The 24381-nt window shown below is 32.0% G+C and overlaps 1 protein-coding gene across 6 annotated transcripts; it reads right to left on the bottom strand.

The window, feature by feature from the left end:
- Nucleotides 1–650: 650 nt before the first annotated feature.
- Nucleotides 651–13861, bottom strand: LOC131660431 (protein NAR1-like). Of its 6 annotated transcripts, none has more exons than XM_058929675.1 (13): nt 13564–13849; nt 13207–13369; nt 13015–13085; nt 11810–11963; nt 11495–11681; nt 10902–11028; nt 10237–10417; nt 10082–10131; nt 9827–9998; nt 6446–6569; nt 6228–6319; nt 1975–2166; nt 651–794 (listed from the first exon to the last, which is right to left on the bottom strand). In XM_058929675.1, the coding sequence occupies exons 2-12, from the start codon at nt 13318–13320 to the stop codon at nt 2014–2016; spliced, it is 1425 nt and encodes a 474-aa protein (XP_058785658.1). In that variant the 5' UTR covers nt 13321–13369; nt 13564–13849; the 3' UTR covers nt 651–794; nt 1975–2013. The 6 variants fall into 6 exon arrangements, with proteins under 6 accessions (XP_058785658.1, XP_058785660.1, XP_058785659.1 ...); XM_058929677.1 differs by having other exon boundaries at nt 653–794; nt 2013–2166; XM_058929676.1 differs by lacking the exon at nt 651–794 and having other exon boundaries at nt 1700–2166; nt 13564–13644; nt 13755–13861.
- Nucleotides 13862–24381: the final 10520 nt, after the last annotated feature.

Raw genomic sequence — 24381 nt, 5'->3', positions numbered from 1 at the left:
TTGTTAAGTGTAAACAACACTGAGACGTAAATGGTCTAGAATTCCACCACCAAATTTAAACTTTCTTCCAAAAAGAAAAATTATTCATTCATTAAATAGCATAAAATTAAAAGTTTGTTTAAAGCTATTATCATGAAAAAGACTATTTTTTTAACAATCAAAATAAGAAACAACTGCTAGAAAGTTTTAATGTTCAGATCAGTATACGAATTTGAATTTACTAGTAAAAAAATATTCACTAAAATTGGTAGTTAGAGAAAAGGAAATTTTTTTACACCCTTTAATCTTCTTAGAACCTTCTTAAAACTTCTAGCGAAATTTACCCTCTAACTTTGAAGATGTATATCTAAACGTACCATATTTTTCAATTTTTGAGATGTCTTTCTAAATTCACCCATTGATGAATTTCAGAAATACATATCAGAAATTAATTTTTTTTTTTTTCTTTACTTATTTCATTTCCTCATTCTTATGATTTTTTTCGTATCATATTATGCAATCCGTCTTTTTTTCTAACTATCATAAAAATTTTGTCAAATTACTCTAGCGTTTTTTTTTACAATTCTTTATACCAATCATCATTTATTCATTTTAACTTTAAAATGGTGGAGATGAACACATAATAACATAAATATGTCATAAAATCTTGTAACTATTATTTAAACTACTAATAAAAATTAAAATAATTAAATTAAAATTGAAAAAATAATTCATTATAAAAATTTAATAACAAAATATATGTACTGTAAAGAAATAAAAATCTTAACCATCTATATATCAAAATAAAAATAGACCTGCAAGGAAAAAAATAAGGAAAATAGTTAATAAGTGCGCACACAAAAAAAAAAGAAGTAGAAGAAAAAATTAATCTCAATTTGTTAACGAAAATACAAGGAAAAAAAATAAGTAGAAGAAAAAATTGATCTTAATTTGTTAACAAAAATGCAAAGAAAATATAAAAATAAGATAAAATAGATTCCACGTCACCATAAAAACATAAATTGCAGGGTATTTTCAGAGATGTATTTTCGAAACACCTTAAAATTTGATTTGAGGTGCGTTCGGAAATACATTTCCAAAAAACATTCCGAGGTTTTCAGGTTTTTTCACTCCTAAAAGTTACAAGGAAATTCCCATTAGAGTAATACTAAGAAAATCTGACTTGCTGCAATTACTGTAACATGCACAAAGACATGTGCAGTAGCGGATCAACTGTTTTCGGACTAATAGTATGTTTAACAAATCAACACAATCAAGATGACATTATGATTTTAAACAAAATCAAAAACATGGTATATTCTAGTATAAAATTTTAATGCTCCTTTAAATGAGAAACTTCTCACGGACGAATTATTTTGCAAATCCTAACAGTCTAATCATATTATTGGTGACAAGTTATATTAATTTTAAGAATACTTGTATGATAAAATGTAATTAAAAGTCTTTATATAAAATAACCTATCAAATTAAATTTATAATGTGAACAAGTAATATTATTTTACTAATACACCAAGCACTAGTTATATCACCATGTGAGGTTGGAAACATCATAGGGTGATAAATGCAAAGCATGTAATTTGTGCTCCAACAACCGGGCACTATCTCTAATCCTCACACCTAATCACTCACAACAAGGACACGTAGTTGGAATATCTTTAATTGAGAACCTGAATATCATATCCAAAATAGCAGAACCACATGAAAATTTAAGGCACGTCCTTTTGATTGACCCTAAAAAAAGGTATGGTCCGGAGGGTCCATTACAAACGTTTGTGTGGTTCTTTCTTCTATCTAAATAAATATGTGTAAATCAGAGGTACACTATACATTATTACTGTAAGAGAATACATTATAGCTATTACAAACGTGATATCCGGGTTTACTACCAAAATTGGATGACTCCACTCCAATATGCCAACAAGGAGACAGAGAACATATATCAAAGTAATCTTCCGTTTAATAACATAAAATTACCTTGAGAGGAAACTACTATAAGTTAAGTTTCAACACACCTCACCAATCATGTAACTGAGAAGTGATGTTTTTCTCAAGTGCATGATATTGTGTATGCATGTATCTCCTAGCTTTCTCAGAACCAGGCTGCTCAAGCCACTTGTCATATAAATCTTTAATAATGGGGTTGTCGAATGGTTCTGCTGTCAAAACCTATCACATGGACAAACATAATCATTCCCAGTATAAAATATTGAACCTCTGAAAAGAAACAATAGAAAACCCCGGTGAAGCTATTTACAAATTACTGACCGGTTTGAAGCAAGTTTTAGGAATCCAGAAAATTGGGTTCAAAATAATAAATAGTGTTAAATCAAAGACAAAGTTTTAGGAATCCAGAAAATTGGGTTCAAAGAAAGAACACTATTTTATTAAGATTAATAAAGAATGGGAAAGAAAACTATCTTCCAAGGGTTTCTCCTTCTCCGATAGAGTTGCTACTCTATTTACAAGAATTTACAATACTCAATTAGCCCTCTCTAACTCCATAACCTCTTGATTTATACACGATAATCCCAACAGCCCCATTAGTGAATATTTTCCTCCAAGTCCTTACCTCATATCCTAACAAATCTCCCCATTTAACCTATATAATAACAATACACCCCTTCTCAAAACAATTCCGTCCTCAAGATTAAAATCTAAATTATTCTTGTTTCATAGGTTGTAAGAAAAACAAAAGTATGTTTCTTGGAGCCCACTGTTTAGAGCTTGATAAAACAGTTTCTGTTTTAGCCCACTTCATATTTCACAGTTGAACACTTTCCAGCCATAGCAACCAACCTAGAACAATCCTTCCCACACAACTTAAGTACAACTTCTGATTGGTATCCAAACAAGCATACAATTGGGCTAGATGTGCTTTGGGTTAGGCCCATTGGGTATATTGAGATGCTCACTCATAGAATGTACCTCTTTTGTCTATGCTGTGCCTCCTGATTTTCTATTCACCGTGTCCTCTCCCCTACTGATCTAAAAAACTGTCATGTGTAATACTGGCAAACGAGCACAGTTACCACCCTATTATGTGCTTCCAATTTCTCGTTTAGTCAATGAACCTGCCTCCAAAAAGGAATGGACAAAAGAGAAACACATGCAGAACATATAACCTTTTTTGGATACCCAGCAACCCCACCTCCAAATTTTGTTGCTGCTCCAAACCCATGTCCCTCTTTATTGTCTTTGGCATTTGACCCATGTTCCATTAAAGTTGGAATCCTTTTCGTTTTTTGAAAGAAATAGAGGGCTCCATTTAGAGAGATAGAAACAAAGAAATTCATTTTTTTAAGAATTTAATGATAGTGGGATTCACTTGATGTGGGACATATTTAGATCTTAACCCTTAACTTGAGAAATCGAGTGGATCCTAACCCTATGGCATCATATAGATCTTACTTAAAGGACTCGAAGTGGGGATGGTGTATGCATCATAAGCTACAACGACAAATGTTGCGAAGGACTGACTTGGGGCTGTAGGGAACGACCTTTCGTCCAATTCCTAGAGATATCGTCTAGCATTGGATACAAAGGTATTTGACACTGGCCTACTCAATAGATTATGTATATTTTTAGATTAGGCAAGTCCCATAATGTTTAGATGTTGACCCGATTCGAAAAATGCCCGCTTATCTTTGTTATCCTCCTTTCTTGTCTATATCGACCCTATGACTACACCCACACAGGTGCTTTCTTCCTCATCGACCCAGCAGTTGTCACATGTAGACGTCTGGGCTCTCAGCAATAGTGCAGGGCCATTCAAGAGTCTAGTTACTTGGTTTTCTATGCAGGTTTGTGTACGATTTCTGATTTTACAGTTTTAACAATGACACAAGGCTGACTGAAATCTTCTGAAAACAAGAATAGGTCTCTTCACTACCACACCGACCCAGTAGTTGTCACATGTAGACGTCTGGGCTCTCAGCAATAGTGCAGGGCCATTCAAGAGTCTAGTTATTTGGTTTTCTATGCAGGTTCGTGTACGATTTCTGATTTTACAGTTTTAACGGTGACACAAGGCTGACTGAAATCTTCTGAAAACAAGAATAGGTCTCTTCACTACCACACCTCCACTTCTTGTCAGTCTTTTCACCCAATGTGAGACCCAGGATCTCCCTAGAGAGTCATTTGTTGCTTCCGTTTCCGTCACAAACCCAAGTATTTCTTTTTTCGACCCCATCTCGCTTGACAGTGTTGGATTTATGGCATCCTGTATCTTTGCCTCCCACACTTCAGATTCCATTTTTGGCATGTCCTCTCCATATGACAGACTAGCAATAAACTGTATGTTTTCATTTTTTTGCAGTGTATGTATGTTACATTCAACATTGACCTTGCTCCCTAGTACTGATCACCAAATTTTCTAATCAAAACTGTGGAAAATGATTCCCAGATGAAATATGGGTTTTCTTGATGCCAAGAACAGTGTATGCAAAAACGAGAGTCAAGACGTAAAATCGTACGATTCTACGTTCCAAATCCATGCCGTCGTGCTGAGACTCTGTTGGAATCGGAATCCCCAAACTCGGAGAACTCGTACGAGTTGTGCAGCAAAATCGTTCAGCGCTAAAAAGATTTGGCCGCCCCTTTTTTGGGTTTTTTTTTAAAAACCCTAATTTTTTAAATGAATATGGATCCGGGTCGGGTTTAGTAGATATTTTAATTAAGAATATGAAGAAATTTGCTAAACAATGTATTAATTCTTTCTGTTCTCAACAAACTGTTCCAATTCCACCCATTAAAACTCTTCTATTCCACGTAAAATCTATGTCATTATTGCTATTATTTTTTGTCTGTTCGTTTTTTGACTAATCCATTCTTTCCTATAAATAAATATTATTTCTTATAATCAGGAGCTTTATTACAAAGAATCATTAATTCACTATAATAATTATTATCACTATTGTATTACTATTAAAATGAATAATAATTATTTATTATTTATTATTCACTATAATTTTTTATAAAGATTGTTTTCCATATGAATTAAGTTTTTTTTTTTTTTGTTATGAATTTATGGATATGATGGTGAATTTAAGATTTTTTTGGAATGTGTTTCCTTTATTTATATGATTATTTTTAGACACGTGTATAAAATTATGCATATATAAATATATTTTTAATCAATAGTAAAATCTTACGTTCCGTGTTACGATTCTCGAGTTACGATTTTTCAATCCTCTATCGTTTCCGTGTAAACTCTCGAGTTTTTAAACACTGGCCAAGAACAAAACCAAAATAGTGTTGCATCGTCTATGCTCATGAACCCAATGCAACTTATGGAACCCATGAATATCCTAAACCTCAAAAACAAATTCTGCACTTGCCATCCACCCAAAAGGGTCTATCCCCATAAATGTTAGCAGATTCCATTTACGCACTTCCTCCATCTCAAGCAACATTGGCACTCTCTCAATTGTTAGGAACCCAAAGAATTGAATTCATAGAAAAAAGTATTTTATTGAAAGAAAACGAAAGAATAAAAAGATATAGAAATGATTGGAGAGAAAACTCTCCTCCAATATTTCCCCTTCCAGTTGCTACTCTATTCACAAAAGTATACAATATTCAATGATGCTCTCAGCCTCTACTTCCCCTCCCATTTACTAATACGTAGTATCTTCCTCGCTAATTCCTTATGAAATATCCTAAAAAACTCCTTATCCTATACTCAAACACGAATTGTAGTACATGGACATAAGCAAATTTTGTAGAGCATACATCCCATGTCCTACAAGAATCTAAGGATCTTCGGTTATAGAAAGTATTTTATGTTCTCAAATATTTGTGCAAGACGATAAGAAAAAGTCTTTTTTACTCTTTTACAATAGAGAACAGTGAATGCAAGATAACAACTTTGTGATTAAAAATTAGTGTGAAATCTGAAAATAAAAACATAGGCATGTTTAGTTTTAGAAAACATCTTTTGTTTTTATTTTCTATTTTCATTTTCAATTTGCAAAATTGCCCTTGCTTTTATTCTCTTCCCTGTTTTTAAAGATTTGTACAAGGAATATTGAAAACTAAATATAAATGTTTGAAAACAGAAACTAAGGGACTGTTTTGCCAATAAAAATGAAAACAGGAAACATTTTAAAACCAAATAAGAACATCACAAGTCTAAGCATAGCTCGATACTTCACTGTTCCCGAGCAAGTCATACTTTTAAAGAAAGGAAGTAAAACTTGAAAATCTAGCAAATCTAAGATAATACTTACATTTTCCATGTAAACTGATTCTAATAACTGACTCAGCCCTTTAGCGGATTGCCCTGAAATTGGTTTGATTTGACCACCCCCATTTAAGCAACCTTCATCAATGAGCATTGTTTTCAGTTAATACCTACCCTATTTCTGAGTCTCTGGAAAAAATTAATATTGAAAAACACTAAAAGCAACAAATTAATGCAATTCCAGATAATTGAGAAATATGGTACCTGAAGGGCATGCCATGATTTCCAGGAAATGATAATCAGATTTCCCTGTTTTAAGTTTTCGTGTGTTTTGCAAATTCCGGAAACCATAACAGAGAGCAAACTTCAACACTGTTTCTCCATCCACCTGTATAGACAATAAGATTTAGAATAGTGAGCACGAGTAGTACTAGCCTTCCCGAAATAGGATGCAAACACTCTTAGAAGAAACCAATATCTATCTATCCATTATTGTTACATTAGAAAGGTATCTCAACTGTTTGATATGGACCCAACATAGCCAAACAACCCAATACCAATAAGATATCATATTCTAAGCTGGAATGGGAATAATCCAAAATAAAGACGAAATCTCAATAAATAGTAAGAACTAACCCCAATTTACAAATCCTGATTCAAAAACTAATAACCTAATCTTAACAACAATGTGATATGAAATGACATTTTAAAAAATATGAAGAGGTCGAAACCCTGATTTGTAATGTGAATTGGCAGTATCTAACCCTTGTTTGGATCTTGTGGAAGCTTTATAACACCATATTCCTCTTAAGTAATTAAATAATGGTAAATTCTTTGGTACCCATGAGTTTAAGTTGGGTACCAGTACCTTTAGTACAAATTGAATTTTACTTTTAATTTATTTTCAAATAAAATAAAATATAAAAGTGATGTGGCATTGAATTCTACTATTTGATTGGTTGAGGATACCGGTACCCAACTAAACTCAAGGGTACCGGAGTGTTCACCTTAAATAATATAAAAAAAAAGAAGTGGAACATGAATTTTATATACAAACCTCACAAAAGATGTATATATTATTATAAGCAAATAACCTGGTTTGCATGATAATCATTCCCTTTAGAAGGGAATCTAAGGATTGCTTAGGGGCTGGGGGGATTTAAGGAGAGGAGTGACAAAGAGGGATCGAGACTCTTAAGTTTAAACCCCACTCCCGACATAACTTCAGCAGAGCATCTGACTCTATTTTATTGCAAGTCTCCTATTGCACCAGTGTTGTTAATATCGGATCGCGGAAAATATCGGATCACCAAAAATCCGATATGAGAAATATCGGATATCGTAACGGGCAAATATCGGAAACCACAAAAGCGATTAAAATAAAACATGAAACACAAAAAAGCTACTTGACATAAACAACTTTTAAATTAAAAAGTTTAAATAAGATTAAACTCAAAATGACAAGTTCTAACAACCAAGTAGGTCAAACTTCAAAATTCAAAATCAAAATGACTTAAAACGGTAGTTCTTCTAAGCATAACTTCTAAGCTTCAAACTTCAAAATAAGGAATAACTAGTAGTTCTTCTAAGCATAACTTCTAAGCTTCAAACTTCAAAATAAGGAATAACTAGTAGTTCTTCTAAGCATAACTAGTGATAAAGGTCTAATTATTCCCCAACATAATCATTGTCCTCATTTTCCGATAGTGAGGCATATCCTTCAGCTTCTTCAATTGAATCATCTGAAATAATATCCTCAAATTCTTCTTCTGATTCTACAAAAACAGGATCTTGCTCTTCAACCACATGTTGCTTTCCTTTCCTAGATGCAGCCGACTTCTTTGTTTTAGATGAAGTGCCAATAACATTGGGGTTTGGAGTTGCTTTTCTCTTTTTAGTTGTTTGTCTAGTACATCTTGTAGGCTCTCCAACACCTGCTGCTCTCTATAAACAGCTTCCCAATTATCACTTCACCTCTTCAAATACTGTGCACCTCTTCACAGCCCATTATTAATTATTATGTTAATATCCATACTCTTGACCACGTAATTATTACTCCACCTCTTCAAATATTGTGCACCTCTTCACCTCTTCACAGCCCATTACTAATTATTACTGTCCATCTTTTACTGTCCCACCTCTTCACCTAGCCTACTTTAACCTTCCACCTCTTCACATTCAATATTTAAATTATTTTTTAATATAACTTGTTAAAAAAATAATCAGAAAAAAATAATTTCTGATATGGAATCCAAAACCGGTATACCGGTATAGGGGAAAACGGCCGATATGCGGAGCGTCGCGAAATTGAAACGGAATATCGGATCTCGTATCGGAAAGGCAAATTCCGATATGGAAAACCAGGCAAATTCCGATATGGAAAACCGGTATATCGGCGATATAACCGATATTTGACAACACTGTATTGCACACATCTCAAAGGTCTATAACCTAAATAAGCTTTTGAAATACTGAATTGCTCTGTATTTTAAGCACACTCCAAACATCTTGATAGTAACCATTGCACAAGTACATACACAAGTACTTGTATTTATTGAATACTTGTTTCCTCTCATTCCATTTTTGCAGTTTTTAACTTTAGGATTGCTTCACAACAGTGCATACAACTGGTCAACTCCAGCATTCCGAAACCCACTATATTTTAAGCACACTCTAAACATCTGCATAATAACAATTGCACAAGTACTTTTATTTATTTAATACTTGTTTCCTCTCATTTCATTTTTTGAGTTTTTAACCTTAGGATTGCTTCGCAACAGTGCATACAGCTGGTCTACTCCGGCATTCCGAAACCTACTATATTTTAAGCACACTCCAAACATATAGATAATAACAATTGCACAAGTACTTGTATTTATTTAATACTTGTTTCCTCTCATTCCATTTTTTGAGTTTTTAACCTTAGGATTGCTTCACAGCAGTGCCTGGTCGACTCTGGCATTCCGAAACCTACTGTATTTTATAACACTTCATAATATTTCATACTTGTCAAATCCTGGAATTACAAATTTATATTTTGAATTTTTGCATGTAAAAACACCAACAGTTTCTCTGCCTGAGAAACAAAACTTATTAAAGTAAAAAGCTTTTAGTTTGGGACAATTTTGGAGCACTTCGACTACCTCATTCCTGTCATGAATGGTAGTATGAAACCAAAATAGTTGAAGTTCAATTAAGTTTTGAAACAGAGGGAAGGTTTTAAAATGACATTTTTAAAAATATGAAGAACATACACAAAGAGAAACAAACTCTGGCTATAATGGACAGCAATCTCTTGAATTTTATCTTGGTAACGTCATGTCAGAATAATAACTCACAAGAAATAGAGAGATGAGTTTCAAAACATATTGCCCCTGTAAACTGCTGAAAATTCATGTCATTATGGAATAGTTCTTCACAGGTAGATAACAACTTTTTTATAGTAAAATACAATAGATAAACCTTTCCTAAGGTGGATAACAACCTTTATAACATACATGGTTCTTCAAATGGCTCTTCAGTTAGTTATTATGCTAACATAAATACCAATTTTTTGTTTAGCTAGATATTCAAATCAAAGGTCCTAAGATCTGACAAAATTCCTGAAAAGAATATTTATATATAAAGAAGTTTGTAACAACTTACCTCCAAAGTAACTTCCTGAAAATCTGAATTTCTAATGTTTCTAAAGTTCAAAGGGCCATCAATATGTCTTCCAAAAAGTGTTTTAGCAGCATATCGGAATATTGTTTCTGCATAACCTCCAGAGCTTCCACGGACCCCGTATAGGTGTCCTTCTTCATTAATATTTGTTAACCTGCAAGCACCACACTGTGTCAGAATATCCTTGTTTGACAATCACGGCAACTTAAGCAAAGGAAACAGTTATAAGTCTCTTACAGTTTATCCAAAGGAGCCTCTTCTATGCTCTTAAAATCAACTTCTTTTGACTGAAAGATTGAACCGCAAACATGAGTTAATATACACATCAATAGTAAAAGAAAAGAATTCTCACAAAAAATGATGGTATGCAGGTATGCATAAAATTTACTAACCTGAATCAATTCCAAGATCTCTCCAGTTGTCAGTACTGAATCTACCTCCAAAATCAAGTTATCTTCTTCGCCTTCATGCCCTTCAGCATGGGGCTCTAATTGAAAAACAAAGTCATCCCTAGAAGCCTCTAGCTTCTTATCATAACAAGGCATAACTGTGACATGGTATACTTCTTCTGGCCTGTTGAAACAAATAGTCAATCATTTTAATAACCATGTTACTCTAGTAGTTGCAGCATGCCAAACATAACATAGGTTGTAAGATATCATCAAAGGATTAGTTAACCCTCACAAATTTGGGGTAAGTGATGATGAAGACAACCTAGATTTTAATGATTCTTGAACTTTTATTAGAGGGTTGATGTTTAGTTATTTTAAGATTTAGATGTAAGTGTTTGTTTTCTTGAACTTTATTGCTATTTGGAAGTATGTTGGAATGTTTTGGAAGTATTTTATTGCTCAAGACTTCATGAAATTTGAGTTTTTATTGGTATTTATATGTTTTCAGCCTGTAAGTGCTATTAAAATATTTATTTTTTAGCGTCCTCGTAGCTATAATAGCGCCCGCGCCGCTCCCATTTTGGGGTTGACCGCGACATGCCGCTTTTCGAGATTAACAACATAGCTCTCAAGTTATTATTTGGATTTTGGAGTAAAATCACAACCTGAGTTTCATATCTTCGCATACATAGCGCTTTATGATAGTTCCAATTGTTTGTTGGGGGCTCTTCACTGTTGAAATGTAAGGTAGAATAAATGATCCAAGTGTCTTTTCAGCATAGCATATCCAACCTGCATATGTTCACACCAATAATCAAAACGTAAGAATATTTCCTCCACGACTCAAGACTTACCACTAAAACCTATTAAAAAGTAATCATGCTCCTTTCAGTCTTTCACAATAAAAATGAGGAGCCGTGTCGGTGAAAAGCATGGATCGTAGTAAATACAACTTTCTGAATTCCAGTTCAATTTCCTACTTCTAAACCCAGGATTAAAATAATCATACCATCCAACATATCTTCATACCTTCTACCTAAGTTTAAACACGTGTCAAATATGACTCCTAGAAATATAGTTACTAATAAGTTAATACCTTAGTAAGGTAACCTTACATAATTTTTAATAACACTACACTGAGTTTTGTTCTTAGATTTGAATATTGCTATGTCATTATGCATGTTTCAATTCATGTCTAGCATCCAAATATATACGCTTCACAGAAACGATAGGCCAAACTTAAGTTGAATTTCTATACCTGGGCATGCAGATGCAATCATGGGTAGGCTTGACTTACTCCTCTCATCATCTACCAATTGATTTTGTCTATATCTTGTGATGAATTCCACACAAGATTCGACTAGGGTCAAGTCTCTACTGCAACTTGTATCAAAAATAGCCCTCACTCCCAAAGATTTGAAAAATCTTGTCAGTTTTTTGAAAGCCTGAAAGATCAAAAGTTATACACTTAACCCTGACAGATCAAGAACTTGGAACTTAGCTTCCCAAATTTATTTCAAAGAAGCAGCTTATAAGAAACACTGAGAATTTGTGACCAAGAGCAAAGTGTCACCTGAATAGGAGAAACACCAAAATGGGCTGCAATAGAAGCCCTCGATTGAGGAGAAACAGACACTATCACTGCCTTTCCTTGATTAATATTGGATAGAAACTCATCCAAACCTTGCTTCTCCAGCAAAACTGTCTCTGCTGATGTGACACATCCACTGTATTACCAAACAAACATTATAATTTCGTAAAACACTTAGTAACTTGCGCTTTGACATTAGCAACTACATCGTAGATTTAGAAGCATAATCAACATCAAGCTTTTAATTAACCTTTTATGTGCACTTAATACAGAAAATACAGGATGAACTAACAACTATATATCTAAAGCTCAAAGCAAGCAGCATTTATTTAAGGCTTTAAAATGCTCTTCTCCAATGTTTGCGACTTGTAAAGAATCGCTTGGCCCCACTCAAGCATACTTAGCAAAAAAAAACTCCACAGAACCAGAACATTGTAGGGTTGAATCCATCACCAAATAATGTGATTTTGTCGGTTCTCAAGTGTTCACATGACCAGTAAAATCAACTCGCAGCAAAAACAAAATAAATTATTGCCAGTACTTCCAACAAGCCAGTCATTTGTGAACTGAACCACCTGCAACCAACACATTCTTCACCATGAATCTCATTTCCCTTGCTTGAAAACATCAATTTAGAACCAATGTGGCTCCACCAAGAACTACTACCTACAAAACTAACCCTAGCCAGTGAAACCACGTTCAAAGCTTCAACACAAACAATAACCTCCTTCTTACATTCATTTCCAAGTTCCAACACAAACAATAACCTCCTTCTTACATTCATTTCCAAGTTCCAACACCAAAGCATGAACCTCCATAGAAGGGACGGAAGAGATGGGAGAGGAAATGGAAAGGGGAAGAGGGGAGTCCAAAGGGTGAGTGTCGTGCTTTTCTACAAAATAAATGTATTAGCTGGTATCTTGTCTAGACAGATTATGATGCATGTCACCATTTAAAATGACTGACAGCTTATCTACCCTTAGATCAATATAAACTCCTGAGTAATGTTATTGTTCTTATCCCCTAAATCCCTCTAAGATGAAGAGACAAAGTATTTTCACTCTGCAACAATATCATTGGGCATATTTACCAAATACTTAAAAGACAAACATCACAACAGCCAAAAACCAACAACGACGATACGAGACAAAAAGTAGAGAGAGAAAGAGCTAGAGAGAGATGATTACCTGCATGCCAAACAATCCTTGAGCGAAATTTTAACAGGTTCCGACTTCACTTGTTTGTCAGCGATTGACACCTAGAGTTAAGAAAGCAAAGCAAAACTTAAGAAACAAGCTTTCTTCGGTTTCACAACTATTGAGCAAATTAAAATGACTTTATTAAGTTAAGCTGCAAAACAAGAATTCAAAACTTTCTACCTCGACTTTATTGGGCTTTTTCGCCCCTTTGAGAGAGACTATGCATGCCTGTGACGGTGCAATGAAATCATTGAGATCTCCTATCCGAAGCGCCGGCGAGAATTTCTCAGACATCTCTGACAATTGGTCAAGGATTTCTTTCGATAACTTTAAAAACTAAGAGCTACACAATAACAGTAACCATTAAGTTAACAAACAGGACATGTTCATAAAGAATAAAAAATATTAGGGTTTCAATTTGAAGGTAATGGAAAAACGAACACGAACAGTAATCGTACTTAGTATGAATTGAACTTAGTATGGATGAAGGTTGAAAGGGAAATACTATAGAAGGAGGTGGTGGAGATAAAAGGTTACCGTGCGGGAGATGCCGGTGAGATGGAATGGAAGACAGAGACCTGAGAAGCTGTGAAGACAACGGAGAAGATGGTGTGGCGGCTGCAAAAACGCAAGTCGTGGCGAGGAATTGTAATGAACAGCAACGTAAAAAAGATTAGCTCTGCGATGAAGGGGGAGAACGGCGGCGCAGCGAGAAAAGAGAAACTTACGGCGAAAGTGGTTGTGCCGCGAACGAATGAACGCGCGGAGAAACGATTGGAGGAACGGCGGTGCTAATTTTAGGTGTTTGAATCAATTTGTTTTAATTTTTATCGGTTTAGTCATTATTATAAACAAATATATTTTTTTATTTCATATTTGCTTATAATTTAGGCCGGAGAAAGTAATAATTATTATTTTATAAGTTACTCTAAATTTGAAAGTTTGAAGAGGAAGTCAATGGAGAGTTTTGAAAAATATGAAATATTGGAGAAAATATCAAAAAGATTTTAGTTTGGAGAATTTTTATAACACCAAAAATTCTTTAATTTGAAGAACTCAAAAATTATATTAAAATTTTTTTTTGAAGATTTAAATAAAATATTCAAATATAATTTTTGTTGTTATAATATTTCAAAAAGTAAAAATACATTAATGATTTGTTGTTATAATATTTCAAAAATACATTAATGATAAATATTATTTTATTATTTTAAACAATTTTTTTTAAAATGTTAACAAATTTTCTATATTTTTTTTTAAAAAATAATAATTTTCGAAGTCCTTCTTGTCCCTCACCTTCAAACTCTAAAACATAGCCTTAAGAATATTTACAATGGTTCATGGATTCAACTCCCTTCTTTTTTTTAATTTTTACACTCCAAATCATCTTCTCTCTCTTTCACCTAATAATTCAACATTCACTCAACTTTTACTTACTTACTATAATGGTTTAGTTTAATAAAATTCAACACCCCACCCCACCACTTTTATTTTATATTCTTATTTTCTTTTATATTTTTGTGTTTGTGATTAGATATTAATAACAATTATCGATTGAAATTAAATTTAAATAATTAAAAGTTAAATATTTTTTTTAATTTAATAATTTATTTGAATTTTATTTTTCTAATTTTATATTTTTAATTAATTTTTTTCATTGCAAGTATAAAGATGATCATTAAAAATAAAATTACAAAAAAACTTAAATTGCAATACAATACAGTAAGTAGAATTTTGGGTGTTAAAAGGGTTATTGTTGGGATCTATTTCACTAAACAGATGTTTAGAACTACAAATAAGAATTTATTGGAGCCTAAATAGAACAACCAAAGAGAAAAAACACGATTTTTTTTGTTCAAATCAAATTAACCAAGTCTCTATTTATAGACAACAAAATAATGAATTTTGGTGAAAATAAAAATAAATTAAAAATTGATTTATTATAAAATAATTGTCCCAAATAATTATGATGAAATAAAAATCTAAATAATCAAAACAACCAATAAGATTTTGCAAAGTATATGATGTGGTTCTCACTCTCTTCTTATTCAACATGTTGAATATATTCAACACCAATTAATCCACATCATGTTCAACATTTCATTCAACACATAATTGGAAACATTCGACTATTAAAAAATTATTCAACATCTCCATTGTAAGTAGGGGTGGCAAAACGGGTCATGGCCCGCCGGGCCGACCCGCGCACCCGCCAAAAAAATGGCGGGTTTGGTTGATATTTTAGGCCCGTCGTCCGCCATAGTCCGCCGCTCCGTTGAAATCCGCTATTTTTTAAGTTAATTCTACTAATTCTAATTCTTGATGGTTTTATTTTATACATTTATTTGTTAATATATGCAATTTTTTTAAGTAAAATTTGTTAAAAAATGCTTTATAAAAAATTGTTTTAAAAATTATGTAAAAAATCCAATTAAAATGTAAAAAAATCTATTAAAAAAAGAAAAATAATAAATAAAAAAATAGGCAGGCAAGCCCGCCGCCCGCCACCCTAGCGGGGCGGGCTAGGTTTTTATGCCCATTTTAATTTGCGGGCTTGCCCGCCCGCTTTTTTTTTTTTTTTTTGCGGGCATATGACACCGTCCGCTTTGCCACCCCTAATTATAAGTGGTTTAATGTATGAGTTTGGATCTGCTCCAATTACTAAAGTTCAAGTTTTGGTCATGTTGCTTAAGCCGATGATTGGCACGTGAAAAAATAAATTTTAAAGGTTGTGATTTAATTGAAATATTAATTTTTAAAACGAAACTAAATGCACTAATCATCTTCGCTTTTACTACTCATCTCTTTTTCGCTAACTCTCTCTCTCTCTCTTGCAAAATATTTTCTCATTTATCTTCTATCTTCTACCTTATGCAAAATTCAAAGAACTCAATTCCTTTTCTTTTTTCATTTTTATTTTACTTGTATTGTGTTACTCACTGCTCTGCTCGAAGACTGGCCACCGCATCACCATAAGCTGCAGCCTCTTTGTTCGATTACTATTTATCTCCTTTTGTTTTTCAATTTTTTCTGGTAGCCATTTTCACCACATCACAATTGTTTTCAGTTTAGCGACGACATTACACTCGACGGCAAGACAATATGGTAGTCATGACAATGAAAATTGTGGAGTTCATTATGGGTTTGAAGTGTTAAAGATGTTTAGGCAAAATCAAAATATTATTTTATTAATAAATAAACACATATATTTCCTTTAATCAACACCATTGAAAAATATGAATATATGTGTCAAAGATTAGTAAGTGGAATTGAGTAACTGGACAATTCAGAAAATGGAGTGGATACGGACTCCTAATGTATTCTAAAAGAATTGAAAATATCACATTAAATTTGATACGTTTTTTTTATGTTTTTTCTAAAACCCGCTTAAAGAATATTACATTAGGATTAAATATATTTTTATTCTTTATTATGGATGGAAATAGGTCGGGTCGGTCTTCAGTGTCTATAGTCTAGTCTATTTAAGGTCATATCAGACTTATTTAATAAAAAAGTCAAATATATACTTTTTTAAAAGTCTATTTAATTAAATATGTCAGACTTGTGCTGTTAAAAAAGCATACAAAGTATTATAGGCCGACCTATATTTTCATGCATATTAAAATTATTCTAAATAGACTGGTCTTTATATACTTATATGTTAGAAAAATGGTTAAATAGGTTGGCCTATATATGCATATATATTAGAAGAAAAAAATTAAATAGGTCGACTTATATAGGTCATTTAGAAAGCTTCTTAAGTAGTATGGATTAAGTGAAAACCTTAATGAGAAGTAGGTTTTTAAATAGATCAGGTCAGGTCAGACTTTTAAAAAGATCAGACAAGGCCGAAAAAAAGAGCTTATACTAGGTCATAAAAAGAGCCTATAGTAGGCAATATGACAAGCTCAGGCCATATAATTTTATCGTAGGTCAAGCTCAGGTCTTCTAAAGCCTAACATATACGAACTTATTTTCACTCATATTCCTTAAAAATATTTTAAAATTTATTTTTAATCCCTATTAAAAAAATGACATATATTGGTTCCTGTGAAAAATTTATGCATGTAAATTTAGTCTCTTTATTTTCTAAAATTTTGAACAAATTTTATTTACCCTTTAACTTTTTAATTTTTTTAATAATCTTTTTCATACATCTTTAGAATACTGTAAAATATTTATTTATCAAATTTTAAAAAATTTTAAAATTAAAAGAATTAAATGGAATTTTTTTTAATATTAAAAGATAATGATAAAAGTAATGAAAATTTTGACTTAGAAATTAAATTTTGAGTTTTTTTAATAAATCTTTTATATCATTTTAAACATGTCTACAAAATAATTATTAAAAAATACACATTGATTTAACAACAGAGACTAAAACATATTTAGCCCATTAAATTATATACATACTATGATTTTGAGAAAATAGAGTGTTTTTAAAATAAATTTACATTATTAATAAACGATGTGTATCTCGCTACATCAAACATATAGATTGATAATTTACAAAAATGAAAGAAGAAGATTAAAACAACATTTACTTAATAAATAAATAAATAATGAACATATCATTAAGGATGGACACATTAAAAAATGTAATCAAAGAATTAAAAAACCATTATAGACTCTCACGAAATGAACGGAGCGGAATGAAGCAGAGCAGGGTGGGATGGAGCGGAATAAGACTAAATGGAATGAAGATAGCATTCTATTGTTTTGAAATTCTATGACGGAATAAAGTAAATTGTTTATTCCGCCCAAATAGGAGGAGAAAAAATATGGCGGTAAGTGATGGAATAGAATGAAATCCATATCACTCCTTTCCGTTCAGCTCTATCTGTTTTTAAATTATCCAAACAATAAAATATCATTTTATTTCATTCAATTTCGTTCTGCTCAATCCGATTTCATCAGTCTAAACAAAATTAAAATTAAAATATAATTATTTTTTAGCATGAAATGTGTTAAAAGATTAAAATTATTTGAATTTAAATTATGATATTTAATTTTATGAATGATATAAATTTGAGAACTAAAATTATAATTAAATGTAAATATTTTAAAATTAAAACGAGTACCTCAAGAATATTTACAAAAATTAATTATTTTAATTTCTAATAAATTGAATATATATTTCTAAAAAACCTCATCACTTTATACATTTAAAGAAGATTTATAAACTCTCGTTACCATTTCTCATATTTTATGGTTATGTTAAAGTAAATCACTATCGATTCTCTATCTTATAAGAAAAACTTATAAAAATAATATAAAATATCAATAAATTTTATCAATCATTTTAATTTACTAAAGGGTGTCATATATGTTTAGACACAAAATTATATAGTATAAATTAGATATTTTCTATGCATAATTATATATTATTAGTCTCTCAAAATAAAATAAAAAAATCACAATGAGTAGCAAATTATCTAAAATTTCGTTGACAAGAGGTAAATAAATGAAAGAGATATAATTTTTTTTAAATATTCAAACAATCAAATTTCCTCAACATTCATTAAACCCGAGGATAGATAGACTTAGGGATGCTCATGGACGGTTTTTGTCCATAACCAATCCATATTCATATATTATCCATTTGGTATAACCGGATTTTAAAACCAATTTTCATAACCGGATTTATTTTTTCAAAACCGGTTATAAACCGGTTATATCCATGACCAAATTTTATAACTGGTTTTAAATTTAATAATTTCATTTTTAAAATTTAATTTTAAATTAAGTTATTAAAATATTTTATTTTGGAAAATCGACTTTTCATATTTTTTAAAGACACGATTTTTCAAAAAAACTCGAATTTTTCGTTTTTTCAAAATACTCGATTTTTTGTTTTTACGGAAAAACTCGATTTAATGTTACAATCCAATAACCGGTTTATTTGAACATCCCTAAACAATTAAGATAGAGAATCGATAGTGATTTACTTTAACATAAACATAAAATATGAGAAATGGTAACGAGAGTTTATAAATCTTCTTTAAATGTATAAAGTGATGAGGTTTATTGGGATTTTTTGATCCCAATAAGGAATAATTATATTTTGGACTATGGTTGGTGGATGAAGCCTCACAAACAAGACAAATTGATAAAAGACTTTTTCCTAAACAAGTTTCAATACTAAAAGCAAACTTTCTTTTATACGAGATTAAAAGAACATCTAGAAGAATAAAATTAGTATTAGATTTTTTTGAAACAATGAAATAAGTATTAAAATGGAATATAAGAAGAAATGAAATCGACTAATATTTTTAATATTGGTAAAAGGTTATAACTTTAGCTTAGGTGATATTACTAAAGAGAGGGAGATACGAGACATGATAATATTGACTTCCAATCCATGCTAATACTGTTAAATTTTAAAGTGTTGATGATAGCAGAAAGAAGCATTCTTCTGCATCGATTATAATAAAGTTTTTTTTTTTGTTTTTGTGACAAATAATAAGGTTTTCTTAAGATCTTCTAGAAGTTGTCAATTGACTTGGTAAAGAGAAATTTTTTAATTAGACCAACTATTCAATTTCAAAGGTTAAGAAATGTACGATCAAAGATATACGAGAGAGGATAAATTTGCATCTTTGAAAATCGATGGTTTAAAACAAAATCATTTAAAATTAAATTATAATTTAAAAATATTATGTAAGCAAACAAGGAAATAAATAGCAGAATAAAAGATAGATGAGTAAAAAGTTAAGAAGGAAGAAAAACATCATTTAGTCTAAATTGACCTATTTTTGTTTTTAATTTTTTTTCGAAAGTATCAACTAAATATGAAAGCTTTTAGAAGTATATGCCTACGAATTTTTTTATACAAGAAAATTAAGTTTAAAGGTTAGCTTTCAACCAAACAACAAACAATGTTTAGAGTGGTTATCCTTCAAATCAAACAAATTTTTTTTCACATGTTGATCTCGAACCAAAATGGAGTTTTACACTGGCTATCATCTGAATCGAAATGGAGTTTTGAGTTGATCATCCTCCGAATAGAACCGGGATTTCACATGGGCTGAAGTCCAAACCGAAATGAGATTTTACACATGTTAATATCGAACAAACATAGTTTTTACACCAAGCTGAACTCATGAAATAGTTTGAGATTTTACTCAGACTAATCTCGAAGCGATAAAGCTTTTAGACGGACTGAGCTTAAGAACCGTTATAGATATTCTAATTGGTTGATCTTCATGAACCAAAAGGGAGCTTTTCTTCTAGGAGAAACTCATGCCAATTTCCCAAACCAAACAATAGTTTTTAGTGGTTTATCTCACAATCAAACAACTTCTTATAGAGGAAATATTTACTCAAATTCAAAGCACTAATGGCAAAATATATGTGAGAAAATGAGAGATTTAGAAAAAATGACGAGAGATTTAGAGAAAACGACGAGATAAAAGAAAGTGAGATCAAAGCTCATTTTTTGAGTGAAATAAAATGATAGAGAAATTCTCTATTTATATGTCATGGTGTGGTATAAATTTGAAGACATTTAGTGGAAAATAGTCATCTATTCAATTAAACTAATCGATTTTTTGATCCCAATAAGGAATATTTTGATTTCTTGTTATTGCCAAGCATTAAGGGACTCCTTCCAATCAATTGCAAGCATTACAAAGTGAAATAATCAATTATAACATTATGGTTAATCAATTATTTAGATGTAAAACTTCTCCCAATTGATCAGACAATTCCCTAATCACCTAGCTAAATCTTAAAAACATTTTTAGGTGGTTTTAATAAAACAGGATAGGCTTCTTAAATATTTTTAGCCTGTGTATGATTTTGCCATAGTACTTTAAAAAGTACCTTTATGCCTTTGCATGACACAGGTCATTCAAATAGACACGACCAAGCGAGCATTCACACTTCCTCTATTTTACAACTTTGAAGCTTCAAGTATTGACGTCGTTATTTTTTTACTTTAGCATCACATAAGAACCTTGAAACTTCTAGCTTGATGAGGTTTAAGATATCTTCAAGTTGATTATCATGATCTGAGAGGACAAACCATTGTCGAACCTTTAAACAAATGTCTTCACTTGAATTTTGTTTGACTACAACATTGACTTCAAAGAGATCATATAATCTCTAAGAGCATATTTAGGAGGATAACTTGATGAAACATCTTGAGCATCTTTGACCGCTAGAGCTATCTTCGATAGATAAATACCTCACTAGATATTGTTTGATATCATGTTTTATAGTCATTAAAACCAAACAATTGACTACAACTTTTCTATCAACAAATTCTACCACTTTATGTGACCTTGATAATATCTACAATGACATATGTTCACAATATCCCCTTTTATGACAATGACAATACATGTCTCGGGAAAGTGGTAAAAGAGAAACCAAATAGGTAAACTTTGGAGTGGTTAAACTCTTCATCACATGAGCGTAGGGTATACTTTATTCCCCTTTACAGTATAGTTCTCCCCCTTTAGCATAATAAAAAAGGCGAGAAAAAATGACAAACAAGCAAGCACATAACCATGATTGCACAAGTAATGAACAAGTTACCTGATAAAGAAATGAACAAGAACATAGTCCAAGGTGAGGTACAAATGAATAGGTCATAAGACTGTACTTATCCCCACGTATGGTAGTGTTTAACTTTGAGATAAAAAGTTGGGTAAGCTTTATAGGTATCCCTCATCTTGATTCTTTCACGAACAAGGTTAAGTTATCTTTGAAGCTTTCTAAATTGAGAGTCACTTCTAGAGTTTGCTTATTTCTTGTCGAGATTCCTTTTAGAAGATAATCATTCAACTTAATAAATCAGTGGACAACCTCTTTTTAGCCTCCTTGATCTTTTGAGATTTGAATAAAATTAGCTCATATGCATACTCCTTATGCCACCTCATTCGCTAACATTATTACCCATTTGCTTATAAAACACTCTAAAATTAATCGAAAGGTTATTAAAAATAATTTAAATGACTAGGGTTTCTGATAGACCAGTTTCCAAAGGGTTAATCAGATTTTTTTATTGTTCAACCTATATTAAGTTTACTACCTCAAACCTCAAGATAACATGAGAAGACTCCCCATTTAAAAGGGAACAACGAGTAATCATAAAAGTCCATTCCCACAAATCGCTTGATATGGGAACTTGATAGACATCATTTGGAGTGATACGATCACCATTAATCCTTATACTCTAAAACAATTAGGACCATCAAGACTGTTCAACACCACTATTAATGTCAATGAATACCTAGGTCGAAAATAACTTGTTGAACACCCCCACCGATGCTAGCAATCATATTTTTAAGAACTACTATCAATGTTGCACCAATCGAGCACCATCATTGATGCTTTAACAAATAAATTATTGAACACCACCATCCATCCAACAAACATTTGTTGAGGATTACCATCAATTCTAACTACATTTGAGCACCACCATCGACGCTTTAACAAACAACTTAACCAAGGGTTAGCGAAAATAATTTTAAATGATTAAGCAATTTATAAACCACTTATTTAGAAGGGTTAATAAGCGTTTTCCGGTTTTTTCAACCTCTAAAAATTGTATTACCTTAAACCTCAAGTTGCTTGAGTAAACTCACCCTTTTGAGGGAATGATAAACCACTGTCGTAAATCCTTCTATGTGAATCTTTTGATACGAGAGTTGATTTAAACACAATAAGGTAAAGAAATGAGAGTGACAGAGAGAGACCAAAAATTTATAAAGGTTCATCCTAAATTTACCTACTCATGTCCCTAATAATTCTTCTTGAGATTATCCATTAAGTTTGAGAATTTTTAAAAGGATGTGCCCACGAAGCTACTTATATAAGGACATTACGTTTAAAGGCTAACTTCCAAGCGAAAAGAAAACATAGTTTAGAATGGTTATCTTTCAAACCAAATAGAGATTTTCTAGAGGATGATCTCGAACCAAGATGGAGTTTCACACTGGATATTCCCTGAACCTAGATTCAATTTTATGTTGGGTATCTTCCCAACCGAGATGGAGTTTTATGTTGGTTGTCCTCTGAATCGAACAAGGGTTTTACATAGGTTTTCCTCGAACCAAGATGAGATTTTACACTAGCTAATCTCGAACCAACTGAGCTTTTACACTATATTGAGCTCAAGAACCAATATGAGATTTTACCTAGACTAATCTCAAATCAATAGAGTTTTTAACCAGGATGGGCTCAAGAATTGTTGTGGAGAATTTAATTATTGATCTTCACAGTTGAAAGAGAGCATTTCTTCTTGGCGAAACTCATGAACCAAATGAAAATTTCCTAAGACATCTCCCAAACCAAACACGAGCTTTCATTGGTTTTTTATCGAACTGATCTTGAATTTACTAAATTTTTACAACGGACTTAACTCAGAAACCAAATGACATTTTAACCCAGAATGATCTCAAATTGATAAAGCTTTGTTAAGTATCTTTTGTCTTGAGAAAATATTTGTTAAGGAATCTCAAATGTTCCTATTAAAATAGTACATTATTAATTCTAAATATAATATATATTTTTTCAGTCAAAAAATAATACTAATATATATATTTTAATGAAATTTATGCTGGTGGTGTTTCTTTTGATAGACATAGTAATCTGGCCAGAATCATTAGTTTTAAAATGGCTGCCCCTCCCTTTGATTATTTGGGAGTTCCCATCTTTATTGGCAAACCTAAGGCTTTACACTTCCAATCTCTTGCAGGTAAAATCAGAATGAAGCTGGCAGCTTGGAAGGCTAAGCTCTTATCAATGGCAGGCAGAGTTTTGTTGGTGAAAACTGTTATCCACAGTATGATGGTTCATAGTATTGCCATCTATGACTGGCCGGCAAGCATTATCAAATCAATTGAAGCCTGGACTAGAAACTTCATATGGAGTGGGAATGTAGAGCAAAGGAAGATTGTCACTGTGTCATGGAAGAAATGTTGCAAGAGACCTAATGAAGGTGGGCTGGGAATAATATCTCTTAAGCAATATAACAAAGCTGCTAATCTTCATATGTGCTGGCATTTCCTCAATAAGAATAGTGAGTGGTCCAAGGTTCTTGCTTCTAGAGTGTTTAAAAAGGGAAAGATGATCAAGTATGCTATTAAGTCCTCCCTATGGAAAGGTCTCAGGGAGCAAATTAGTACTGTCAGAGATAACACTAGGTGGATTATTGGCAATGGTAAGAAGGTTAATTTTTGGCTAGATGATTGGACAGGTGAGCCTTTAGCTTTCAAATTCAATATCCCTGTTCAATACCATGCTAACCTGGTCTCTTTAGTGGCTGATTTTTGGAAGGATAATCAGTGGTCGCTTCATGAGAATTTGCTGCTTGCTAAACCTGACCTTATATCTAGTATTGCCAAT

Source organism: Vicia villosa, linkage group LG3 (genome assembly GCF_029867415.1).
Source record: "Vicia villosa cultivar HV-30 ecotype Madison, WI linkage group LG3, Vvil1.0, whole genome shotgun sequence".
Lineage (NCBI taxonomy): Eukaryota > Viridiplantae > Streptophyta > Magnoliopsida > Fabales > Fabaceae > Vicia > Vicia villosa.
This window is presented reverse-complemented; position numbering and strand designations above follow the sequence as displayed.